Raw genomic sequence first — 13,483 nt, forward strand, 5'->3', positions numbered from 1 at the left:
TTTTTTGAAGTTCTAACTTTCTAGAGAATAGTAACAAACTAAAGATTTCGATTAATATACTTTTAATTTTAAGAATACTATAACGATATAGATTTAATTTGAAGAATTCGCTCATTTGAGGTTGGCCTAGTGATTTTCTTGAGATCTTGGAGTATGCACCTCTCAAGGTCTCAGGTTCGATTTCCCCTGATGTCAATTTCGGTAGGCAAGTCCATACAAAATTTTCTCGGGCTTTAAATGGGATCCCCAGACGATGGGATTGATCCCCTCGGATGAGTCAATTTTTAGATCAAATACCGAGTTTTCAAAAAAAATTGAAAAATTCATATAAACCCTTTAAAATTCTCCTCCAATTCAATTTTTGAATTCCCTCAAATAAAGGAGAGTTTGTATTATGAATAGGGCTGGCAATGAACCGAACCAACTCGAAAATAGTTCGAAACTCGATTCGACAATTAACTCGTTGAACTTGGTTCATGAACCAAATGAGCTGAACTTGAGTTCAAAATGAAGTTCGTTAACTAAACGAGCCGAACTTGAACTATATATAGTTCGACTCGTTTGGTTCATGAGCTGACTCGATAATATATATCCTCTTTTTTTTTAGGAAATATATATCCTCTTAAATATACATATATATTGGAAGTAGAAAAGTATTTTGAGAATATTCTCATTGCTTATTTATGTTGATTTTATTTGTGCTAGTTCTTGTGTTGTTTTAAGTTTCTCCAATATCCTTATTTTCCTTACTCATAACATCCTTAATTAAAACCAATTTTGCATGAGAATTGATATAAATTTGGTAATAGGATGAGCCAAATTAGTTTGGCGATGGATGAATGATTTTATATTCACATCATAATTATGTTTTCTTTTTACTATTCCAATAACTTTGTTATAAAAAAATCATATTCCTGCAAAACAATTAAAAAACTAAACTGAAAGTAAATGGAACTGAATATAGTCTAGTCTTCACTATGAGGTTTGCAAATGTAATATACATAACTGATGTCCCACATCGAAATTTTAGTAAGTAAAGGAATGAAAATTGGCTATAAATAAAAGCAAAAGAAGAGAGTGCAGCGCATTGGTAGAGCATTTGGTCTTATAATGACCAACTTCCCACAATCAAATGCAGTTAATACTTTTTTTTGGGACTTGTAGTAAATTATGTTACTATTTGGCCATTAAATTGTGAGGCTCTATGTTAAAAGGCTTTTAAATTTAAATGAACCTAACGAGCCGAGGGGAGTTGTTCGTGAACTACAAACGAGTCGAACTCGAGCTAAAAAAAAGGTTCGTTTTGAACTCGAGTCGAGTTTTGAGTTGAACCAATTCTTATCGAGTCGAGTCGAGCTCAGATGAGTTCGGTTCGACTTGACTCATTTCCAGCCCTAATTATGAATAATAATGAACACCCCACCCAAAAGCTCTCTCCTTTCAAAGTCTTCTATTTCTTCAACTTACTCCTTTTTTCCCAAGTCTTCCTCTCCAAACTCACAAACAAAAGTCGGTCAAAAAAAAAAAAAACTCACAAACAAATCCTTAAAGATTTATTTTTCGAAAGATCCATTTCCACAGTAAATAGATGTTCAACCAAAAGCTGTAACTAGGGGCTTGAAATACTCTCCTTACCATGTCTCCAAACATAATATGAAATCGTGTCTAGTTTGACTACGCTGTATTTTTTATTTTGTTTTAGAAGAAGGACCGCCCCGTGATTTATCTTCGAAAGATGCTAGCAACACATTTTTATCACATCTTCTTTCATTGATTGAAATTTAAATGAATCTCATGGAATCATATATATTCAACATAAAATGAATAGAGTTCATATAAATATCAACCAATAAAAAAAAATGAGTTCACTAGAATAATTTTTTTATATCTGCTTATGTATATTTGTGGGACAAACACCACAGACTACACAAGGTTAAAACATTCACTTTTTGATCAATCTCAAGCGCAAATACTTTACTTGTTAGTTAAAAATGTATGACAATAAACTATTCAGTTTCATGATTGAAAACCGAGATTGTTAACAAATTGACGCGGTGGCGATAGAGCAAATTGGATAATCTACATTTCAAAGAAAGCATAGGAATAATTTAAGCACCCCCTCACAATAAACAAAAGTGTGATTTCTACTTTCTTTCAGCTATTACAACAAAGATATGTGAAAGCCTGTGTTCAATGAAATTGGAAAACAAATTAGAACTTATTCGGCTTCCTCTTGCTAGTGGCCTAGCATTGATGAGAGGCAGGCATGCCAGTTTCACATGTAAGGTTCTCGCAATGCTGTAGGCAGCACCAGTTCTGGCTCAAGTTCGTCTAACGGAGAGAAATAATGGTCAACCATGTCCTCTGATACATCTTTTAAAGTTGGTGGATCCCACTACAAATTTAGGAATAAAACGCTTCAGATAATTACCAAGAAGAGAAAAGGTAGGTGGTACTGACTTAATAGAGGTATAGATTCTTGAAAATAGATACCTTGGGTGCAAAATCTTTATCAACCATTCGTGCTCGAACACCCTGCATAAAGGATAAGCCAAGTGAAATCATAAAAACAAATTTAGGTTACTCGATAAGGAGATGATGGAAAGAAAAATCATTACCTCAACGAAATCAGAGGAAACATTCTTGGAAATTGTCTGAACGGATACACGGTACTCACGTACAAGACATTGATCAAGAGTTTCAAATCGACCTTCCCGTATCTAAATTCATTAGCAGAGGTCAAGGAAGAAGAAGAAGAAGAAAAGCATCTTGAATGGGAAATAAACAAACTTGCAAGGTAGATTCAACTCACAGATCGTAAAATAACTTTCAAACTCAATGGGGAGGCTTCTCTTATTTTCCGAAGAGTTGTCAAACACCACTCATCTGAAGACTCAGCTGCCTCCTTCTCCTGAAAGAATAGCATTTAATTTTAAAAGAAAGGCAAACTATCAAAGAGTGGATAAGTTAAGCAGATTCCAGTTACTGGATGGTTTCAGTAAGAGAGAGAAAGACTTATGTGTGTCCTTATCCTCCTACTGGAACCATCCAATAAATGGGGAGGATCAACACCCAAGTTAAGCTCAGGCCCTATTTTTTTTGTTTGAAGGAAAGCTCAGGCCCTATTTATTGCTACAGAATATGAAATGTTTAGCTTGTAGTTCACTGCATATTTTTTCGTCTATTAAATTTGCTTTGTACGATTGGGGGGCGTATGAAGACACAGATATAAAGTATCTTTTCACCACATAGTCTCAATATTGTATTACACTGTCGATCAGGATATTATCAATACTATTACCAGGTGCTTTTCATAAACTAAAACCCAAAATATATAGTCCACTGCCTTTTCTTTTGTACTCCCTGTGGCCTTAATTATAAGAAAAAGTAGGTCAAAGAAAGTTGATGAATTTGGTCCAAAATCTGAATCAATTACATCAATTTTCTTTGACCTACTTTTGCTTATAATTAAGGCCAGAGGGAGTATGTATTTTTATGTTGGAGAGGTTTTCTAAGTAGTCCTTTTCAACTGGAGATTGATACATAGCTAAGGATCAGCTCTTCCTATTTTGGATGATGTTAACAAATAATTTTGAATAAAGTTCCTCATGCAAAATACCTACTTTCAGAAAATTTGTGTTTTTAAGAAAAAAATCAGAAGATGAAGATGGCAAACAGAAAAACCAGGTCAGTAGTAGCTATCCAATAAATCAAAAATAGTCTCATAATTGCATTTCATTTCGGGTCAAGCTATGAAATTCTTCATCAGATCGTGTATAAATACAATGCTTACCAAAGCTTCAACGATTTCCTCCACTGTATCATGACTGAAACATCTATCAATAATATCAAACCTGAGCAAAAATGAGAATAACACTCAGAAGCAGAAAATAATGAGCAACATAGAAACCAAGTGATCAGGGATCTATCTTCAGATATATTTTGTTTTAAATATCCGCTGTTTTAGTTCTATCACATCAGAAAATTAGAAAGAACATTTAAGATAGTAGAATTTCCCAGATTTAAAAGATAATCATGTGATCCATAAGGATATAACAGAATTATGATGAAACTGTCTCATGATAAAAGTCAAAGACCAAAAGGAAATTAGGGTGTGTTGATGCAACATTACTTGTAAAGGATGCTACTTCTGTCGGGATAAACAAGATCACCATATTGTGATAGAGATGCCTCTACAACAGATGGATCGTCTGTGACCAGTTTACCGAGGCGTTCTTCAAGCCAAACAAGCCTCTTCAGGGGGATGCCAAATCATGTAAGAAATGGAAAACTGACCAACAGACAGTAAAAAGAATTACAAGAACAAAGAGAAGAAGTGAAGAACATACTGCATTTAGTGAATAATGTGTAGCAAGGTTGCAAGCAATCATTTCTACACCATTAAGCTTATCTCCTGTAAGAGCCAGGTATTCCCCTGTATTGCAAAATATAAAATAAATAACCTTATTTATGTGCATCATTATATGGTTTACAATGGAAACTATGAGTACACGAGTGAAAAGAAAAAACTTGAATCCTAAAATATCCACTGTTTTTGCCAGTGTATGGTTGTATATAAGTATTCAGTAAAAATGTTTTTTGTTGAGGAACAAGGGTGGTTATGCTATGCAGAGGACTGGGTTGCTGAAGGTAAGACAACCTTAATGGTACATCGGAGAATCAGAAATCTAGTCTGGAGTTTGGATTATTTAACGTTTTAATGTTTAGTTCAGCAGTTCACATAAAAAGACAATAATTACACAAATGTTTGCAAGTTTGTCAAACTCCAATAGTCTACGCAAACTCCTGAAATCTACATAGACTTGGATTTTCTTTAACCACTAAACCATTTCTATTTTTGGCATATCTGGGATAAAATAACCATAATGATGTAGACTCATCCAATCATCCTCAATCTCATGATTCTATGCAAGTCAACCCATGTGCATATAGAAACAATTTGTTGAGCAACTGAACTGGATTTTGATGCAAAGAACATAAATTGTATGATTCTTAGTGAACTCGAGATTAGACAACCATCATTGCTAGAGTGAAAAATATTAAGATCCCGCACTTGGTATATGGCTAAATACTTCTTACAATGACTTAGGCAATAATGCTCCCTTAAACTAGCTTTACAGGTTGGCTAAGACCCGATAAATTCTTAATTATAATATGGTATTAACCTATTAGGCCCAAATATTGGGCTGCTACAGTGAGTTGGCCAATCCTTTCCAGTCCAGGCCATGAGAGGATGTAATAAAGACCTCAAATTTGGTTGGGTATATAGCCAAAATATTATTCAGTGAGTTGGGCAATCCTTTCAGTTGAGCTAGTTTTTGGAGTTCAGTCTAATCCATTCTCAAATCTACCAGAAATTTTAAGTGAATTTATGTAAAGTTTGTTTCCATCACTTCTACCCTGATCAGGAATTTTAGTCCATAAAGGATTATTTAAAAAACAGCCACTGTTAATCATAGTGAAATTGTCAATAGGATTTGTTGGCGGCCAACTATAAAGTAAGAAAAAAATCAGTGAATATTCCACTTGGATTTACAGGGAAGAAATGCCTCAAGGATGCAATATGGATTATCTTACAAGGAAAAAATCAGTCCAGCCTTAATGTTCTAAGTTCTAACAGTTTATTAATTTAAGAACGGAGCTTGTTATTCTTAATCCGCATCATAGATGCAATATGGATTATCTGCTTATCTTCTTAGTACTGTGCAGTTGAACAAGAGCCATGGTTATTAATTTCTCATGTCAATGGTAATCTTCGGGTGACAACATCCATTCTTTTCTACTGATGGAACAGGGAACATTGAGTTTGCAATGTTTACCACAAGCAGAGTTCAGAAGGTTTGGAAATTTCAATCATTGCCGTTTAGAAATAAATTAGACGAACTGGCAAAGAAATTATTCAAGGAGTTGAATGTTTAAATACTGTTTTAAAGAAAGGAATAGCGCTCATCTAGACTTCGACAATTTCTATTCCAAGTAGTCATACCGAGGATTAGTCCATAATTTCTATTCCAAGTTTTTTTTTCTTCTGAAAGATGTTCAGGTGTATCAGAAAGGTTATGCAAGAGGCCAGCGCTCAAGTAGCATGCAAAAATTTACATTACCTAAGTAGCCGGGTAGACGAGACAAAAGGTAAGAAGCTCCGGCATCAGGGTGGAAGCCTATTTGAGCCTCTGGGTGAGAAAAAATCTGCAAAGTTTAAACAGAAAAAATGTTTAGTTTCTTGAATTTACAATACATGAATAAAGAAAGAAATAAATGAAATTTCTGGTGGGTATAATCCAATGAGTATATTTAGAAACCACGTACAGTTTTATCAGTCACCACACGGAACATTCCTGGAAGAGAAATTCCAGATCCACAGCCCATTGTCCTTCCATCCAAAATAGAAACCTGCATAAATGCCCATAAAATCTTCATACAGGTTCTGAAAAAGCTTTCATGGTAAATAAAAGCCATAAAATGAAAGAGCAATATGTTATTATGCAGCTACATAATTCTTAAAATACAGTATAATTCTAATGCAAATTTATCAGCTTGCCAACTGCTTTAAAAACTACCAAAATCGGTTGTATTTTAAATTTCATCTTATTTAAAACTAATAAATTTATTTTAAGAAAATTTTGATTCAGACTCTTCCAATATCTACTCTTTTTTCCTCTCATGTAAGGCATATGATGCTATAGAAGCTAACTCTTGTGTATGGAGGTATCATTAATCTACTGAAAACTCACTCCAAGGTGGAGATGGTTTGTTCAAACAATTTTTTCCAGTAATGAATACAATAGTTTTTCTGGGAAAATTGTTGTGTAGACAAAGGTGTAACGTGTGTTTGAGCTCTGGAACTATAGAGACGGTTGCAGAGTTGGACAATATTCAGCCATAGTTAAATTAACTGCCAGTTTTTATTCGTCCAATGCACATACACAGTATGAACTATATGAACAAAGGAGTATCTCCTAAATATGGAAAGAAAAAAATGAAGATAGACCACTTTGATGGTTGGGTGGAAAGTATAACACAAATTGGCGGTAACAGTATTTGTCAGTCAGATCAGACAATGGCTCTTCACAAACGCATGCAACTAAACTGGTAGAAAAAAGAGAAATGTGGAAGGCAAAAAAATGATGATGGACCACTTCGAAAATTGGGTGGAAACTATAACATAAATTAGAGTTAACAGTATTTTTCAGACCAGACAAGGCTCTTAACAAAGGCATATAACTACACTGGCAGAGTAAAGCAAAATGTAAGTGAAGAGGACAGGACAAAAACATGGGACCATTTACATAGTCAGTGCTAAGATATAGTGCACGCCACGGAAGCTGACTAACCAGCATATTATGCATTTTGAATAAGTATTTCAGATTCAAGATAGAACTTGTGATGGGTAACACTTGTTTACCCATTTCTTCAAGGGAAATGCAAGTGAAAGAATCCCCCCGTTGAAAACAAATCAATATTTGGAGGTGTAATAGACTATAACTCATATATCAAGCATATTATCTTTAAGAAAACTACATCCTCCTTAATCGGAATCAGAAATCACTTTTAGTTTGATAGCTAAATCTCATGATAAACAAGAGTAATACAGTATTTAACACATATCAAGACCGAACAACTTCGAATTGATCCACTTGAGAGTGGAGAACATGAGCGCACAAAAACTTATTTAAGGTATATTTTTATCTCTCCAATCGAAAGTACATGCACATCTCAAACAAAACCTTTGGCAACGATCTAATACTTACATGTGGTTTAAGATATGTCCCTTGAAGATATACAAATGAATATAATGTTTTGAAAAACTCTTTAGCTTCTTCAGCCTTTCCTGCTCATAATAAACATAAAGACGCATAATTTCATCTGAAGTGGAAGAATTCAACTAGTAAGAGATGAATACAAAATTTGACTTTGATGATGAAGCAAATTAAAAAATATATATTGAAAACTGAACTAACAACTAGTTTACAGACCTAGTATAGACTGCCTATCCGCAACATATCTGATTATAATTCATAAATAATTTATAAAAACAATAATATATTAAGTGAATTATTTTTATCTAAATTAAGGTCCAACCAATCTACTACTGCATATGCACCACACGTAGTGTTAGATGAACGCCATCAGATAAAGTTTTGGAAGGCTTCAGAAGGTTTAGTTCAAGACGTGCCATTAGGAGAAAAGTTTTGTCTAGGAGGTAAGTTAATGATCGCCTAGGGGGAGAATGTAGAGGATACACAGGTTTGCATAGGGTTATGTTCTAAATGGAGCAAATGCAATTTATAAAACTATACTAGATTTTGTAGAACAAGATTTTGCAACACCTAATATTTGTTTTATGAAATAGAAGGAGCAACTATTCATGTATAAGGCTTTGCACAAATTACAAAGTCTTCCCTAGAGAGGGCTTGTTTACTTGGCAAAAGTTCATGGTTGAGTGGTTCTATAAGAGTCATGTTATCGTAAATGAATTTTTATTTCAACATTGTGTTTAGTAATCATCGAGGGGGGAAACATATGAGTTAAAGCATGGGCAGATCCAAGACTAATGTTTTAATGTGGCTAAAATAATAGTGTCAAAAAAATTTGCCCAATAAAATCGAAGATTATGTACTATTTCACCCAAAGTAACAGTTTTGGTAATTTTATTTGGGATACTTTATTAGCCCAAATCTATTTTTAACTCTAACAATTGCTAATTGGAACAAAATGAGCCGTCAGCTTCCTTCATATGTAAATTTTTTGAGAAAAGTTTGGTTAGCCTTATGGTGAATCCGCCTATGAGTTTAAGTATACACAATGAAAAATTCCTAGGCATTGAGATTGGCGAACGCCCCTAAACTATGAAACCTAGTTTCGTCCCTGTCTATTTCTATGGCTCTTGGTATATAAAATATCCTTCACAGAGCATGGATTCTAATTTCTATCATACATTATCCTTTCTTTCCTCTCAACCCTACTTAAGGTAAAGACAAAAAGCTAGGAATAACACGTGTAATTGATGGATAAATATATTTTAATAAAGGACATTCCAACTTCATTCCAACAAGAATGAACTCAATTTAGCAAGCTTTTAATTTTAATCAAGAAAAAAAAAAGTATGCATAAACCTAATACATAAAGAAAGTTTTAGAAAATGCACTAAACTAGCTTTTGTGTTTTAGTTAACATATAGGATGTTTGGTAGCACGTTGTGAGAAAGGACAGTGGAATGTGTGCAGCTATCTATGCTAGCTTCATGTTGCCGCACGGTCATACTGTAAAATGTACAACTTAAAAATGCAATGCAACATAAATTATCTACAAAATTGAAAAACAAATGATATATTTACTTATAAGTTATAAGAGCTATTTGCATAAGTTTGACTTTGATGTATCCCCTTGAAATATTGAGATTAAAAACCATAATGTACTTGTTAATCAATAAAATATTAAAATGCAACACACCTTCATTGAGCGAGTGATACAGCCTAACAACATCTGCACCAGAACAGAAAGCGCTGCCTCTACCCTTCAAAACATTCCAGACAGAAACTCAGACTCGATATTTTTTTTTTTACCAATACGAATATTACAAAAATTATCACACTACATTAAATTAAAAACAATATATGCTGTGTTTAGTAAGAATTAGCAGATAGCTGATAAGCTAGCTGATTGAATTTGTAGTGTTTGGTAAAATTAACGTTTGAACTAGCATATAAATATGAAATGACATAAAAAATATATATATAATTAATTAATAATAAATTTTTCTCAATTAAGATAACAGGGGTAAAATTGACAAAAAAAATTGATAAGCTCTTTGAATTAGCTTATCAAAAACGCTATAAGCTAGTTTGTGAGAAAATGACAATTACCAAACAGATCTTTTTTGGTCATATGAGCTTATAAGCTAGCTTATTGTGCTAGCTAAAGAGACCCATGATATCATGAACAATAACATCATTACATTCCTTAGTTCAGTGACAACTAATTGGCATGAAAACAAAAACAATACCTTCATTAGAACAAAACCAATATCAGAGTTTTCTTCCCACGAATCGTAAAGCCTCTTCAACCTAGCAACCTACAAAAATCCAAAAATGACTTGGCGTTTACCTCAAAAACGATTAAACTCAACCTCTATAGCACCAACACGTGTCAGTGTCCGACACCAATGATACATGTGATTGCATTCAATTTTATCATTTTCTTTTATTACAAGTGTCAACATGTCAGTGTCGATGGGTGTCAATGTGTGTCTTGTGTTTGTGTCTGTTTCAATGCTCCATAGCTCAAAACGCGCAACGAATGAAGAAGGAATGGAAAAAATCAGTACCATTGAAGTAGTAAGCGCGTTCAAAGAAGCTGGCCTGTTGAGAATGGCTGCACGCGATTTCGCTCTTCCTTCAACCAAAATCTAACACCAAATAACAAAACCATCAATTCAAAATCAAAATCAAAACAAAAAATCACATAACAACAATGATTATGATGATGAGTGAAGTATGAGAAAAGTAACCTGGTTTTGGGAATCTTCTTCTTCGTCATGACGTTGAGCGTAATTTGGTAGAGCAGAGAAAGAACGAGGATGAGAAGATAGAGAGCGAGATGAGAAGCGAGTTTGTGGAAGCAGAGATTTGAATCTCTGCATCTTTGATTTTTATGGTTGTAGAGAAGGTGTTTGATGTTTTGACTGTGAGAGTGTGCTTTGAAATGAAGGTTGAGCTAGCTGAGAGAGTGTGAAATGGTTTCGGTCGGGAACCAAATTGGGCCGTAAGGGTTTAGAATTAGAAGGGTTTTCATTGTTTAATTGTTTAATTCTATTTTTAAGGATTGTTTAATATTTTTTTTTGAAGGATTAAGGATTGTTTAATTGTTTTCGACCAAAAAAAAAAGGATTGTTTAATTGTTTAAACTAAAAATTGTCTTTTTTTTTTTGACAAAAAACTAAAAATTGTTTTGGAAGTTAAATTATGTGTTTTTTGACAAAATAAAAAAAAATATGTGTTCTTGTTCCGAATATGCCCTTGTTCTTGTTAGTATTATTTTTCTTTCTCTTAAATTATTTGTTGTTTTTATAATATTAAATATTTATTATTTTTTTTCAAAACTCCATATGCCCTATATATGACCGCATTTTGATTTTTCACTCTTCTTACAAAAATTGGTATTGTATTTAATGTGTTTATTTTATGTATGAATGTACCTAAAATACCATTTATATGAGTATGTGGTAAATTTGTTTTTTCATATTTCAAAACACTCAATGTTCATCACATGTGGTTGAATCTGGTTTGTTCATCGGATGTTGGAGAAGCTCTGGGTTTCTCACATGCTACGATGGGTACATGAATTACAACTTACAAATGTGAATTTTTAGTTGGATACGAAGAAGGTTGTAGATTATTTCAATAGAGGTAGTAATGATATATCTGAGTTTACAGCAATAGTGTGGGAGTGTCGGGGAAGTTGTAATCTTTATTTTGAAAACTCTAAAGTAGAGTTTAGTCGGAGACAGGCAGATGAGGTCGCTCATACTCTTGCTCGAGAAGCCACTTTCTTAGCTATAGCCCCCATATCTTTAATGTTGCACCTCTCTGTATTTCGACTTTGATTATTAATGAAAATATATGCTATTTCCCCTATAAAAAAAAGGACACTCGGTGATATTAATTAGGGGTTAATTTGGAAAAGAAGGAATAAATGCATCTAATAATTTTAAAATGGACTTATATTTAAGGACAAATTTGTATTTAAATGAGTGGTTATGTTTATGGATAGAGATAATAGCACATTTATTGTATTTTAATCTTCTAAATAATCCACTAAGTATAATTAATAAGGGTGTTTTTGTAAATGCAACATATTTTACCATTAAAAGCAATATTATTAATCATTTTCTTAATAACCATGTACTCCCTCCGGTCCTATTTATAAGAGAAAGTTGAGTCAATAAAAGTTGATGTATCTGGACTGAATTTTAAACCAGATGCATCAGCTTTTGTTGACCCAATTTTCTCTTATAAATTGGACCGGAGGTAGTAAAATTTAAAAGTGACACATAATTTGATGTGGTGGGAGTATAAGCAAAACTCACTATATTTTTTCAAAAGAAAATAAGTAAATATATTTATTATTATTTTCCTCATATTTAATGATAGTATCTCTAAAATATCATTTGTTTAATATAATTTTTGAATTTTTAATAAATTATTTTAGTAGCCATGAATTTACCAGCAACAAAATATATTAGTTGTGAAAGATGATATAGGCTATAGACTTGATCTTACTATCCATAATTTGATAAACAAAAAAATGTTTATATTTTATTTATGTCCTCTGCAAATTCTAGAAGAATCATCAACATGCGAAGATTTACAATAAAAAGTAGGTTTAAATTGTGGGAAATTCTACGGTGAAGTCATGAGAATAACTTTTTTGGTGAAGTTAATCCTATGGCTAATCTATTTCTCTTCTTAGAGTTTGCTTTGATAATTTAAAAACAAATCCAAAAATGTATGTATTCCTTATTTGATATTCCAGATTCTTTCAATGATGTCTCATAAAAACATATGCAATAATCAATATGTGCTTGAAAGGTGCAACCACAAATTGATTCAGATGAAACAAGACAGAGTTCAAGAGGTTAAAGCCACCTATCCAGGTTCAACATAAACATAGCCAATCAATCAAAACCGACGATGTCTTGTAATCATAAACTAATAGGTAAAAAATTATTTCAACTTATGGATGTCTTATAAGTATTCAAACTTCATTATGGGAACCCAAAAGTCAGAAACAAAAATTAAGTAATGAAAAAAATATTTTGTATGAGGACTGATTTGTAATAAGGTAAAGTTTAGTCTTAGAGTGACCCATTGTACGGGGAGAATTCTAGACTTAAATCTAAGTCATAACTAATGTGAGTGGAAAATTCAATTACATGTGTTATTGTTAGGATATAAGTATTTCTGTCCCCGTTTTAACATTCTTCATGCCATCACCTTTTCCAATTTTGTACCCTCTCGCCACCTTACCCTCCATTTTTTCCAAAGCTAGATTGGCTGTAAGGGGCTTTCTGCATAAAACTAGAATAGATTATGGAGAGGTATTTGCACTTGTGGCTAGAATGGACCTCTTGAAGAAGAAGTCTATGTGAAAGTAACCGCCATGTTTTGAAGTAAAAATCGAGAAATTAAAGTGTATAAGTTGAAAATGCCGTGTATGAGCACCAAGGGCATACAACTAGTAAATTGATGAATTTCTATGTCAAATTGTTTTCATTATATCCACAACTGCAAATACCTCACCGGTGAATTCCTTATTCCTATTTCATCCAATGTTGTCTCAGTGTTGTTATTAGCATCAATACCAAATATCAAAATAGATGCTCTCTCCTTTACATTTTTCTCTCAATTCCAGTTCAATTCATTCCTGGCACATAGAACACGTCAATGATGAGTGATTGCTT

General features: G+C 33.1%; 1 protein-coding gene across 1 annotated transcript; it reads right to left on the reverse strand.

Moving 5' to 3' along the window:
- Positions 1-2,061: 2,061 nt before the first annotated feature.
- On the reverse strand, positions 2,062-10,753 carry LOC146952440 (ATP-dependent caseinolytic (Clp) protease/crotonase family protein). The gene is made up of 14 exons (XM_085701815.1): positions 10,532-10,753; positions 10,349-10,429; positions 10,028-10,096; positions 9,475-9,538; positions 7,773-7,852; positions 6,331-6,414; positions 6,126-6,210; positions 4,350-4,435; positions 4,133-4,254; positions 3,794-3,854; positions 2,813-2,911; positions 2,619-2,720; positions 2,494-2,535; positions 2,062-2,395 (listed from the first exon to the last, which is right to left on the reverse strand). The coding sequence occupies exons 1-14, from the start codon at positions 10,661-10,663 to the stop codon at positions 2,276-2,278; spliced, it is 1,227 nt and encodes a 408-aa protein (XP_085557941.1). The 5' UTR covers positions 10,664-10,753; the 3' UTR covers positions 2,062-2,275.
- Positions 10,754-13,483: the final 2,730 nt, after the last annotated feature.

Source organism: Medicago sativa, chromosome 1, assembly GCF_051527215.1.
Source record: "Medicago sativa cultivar Bolivia chromosome 1, Bolivia_mono, whole genome shotgun sequence".
Lineage (NCBI taxonomy): Eukaryota > Viridiplantae > Streptophyta > Magnoliopsida > Fabales > Fabaceae > Medicago > Medicago sativa.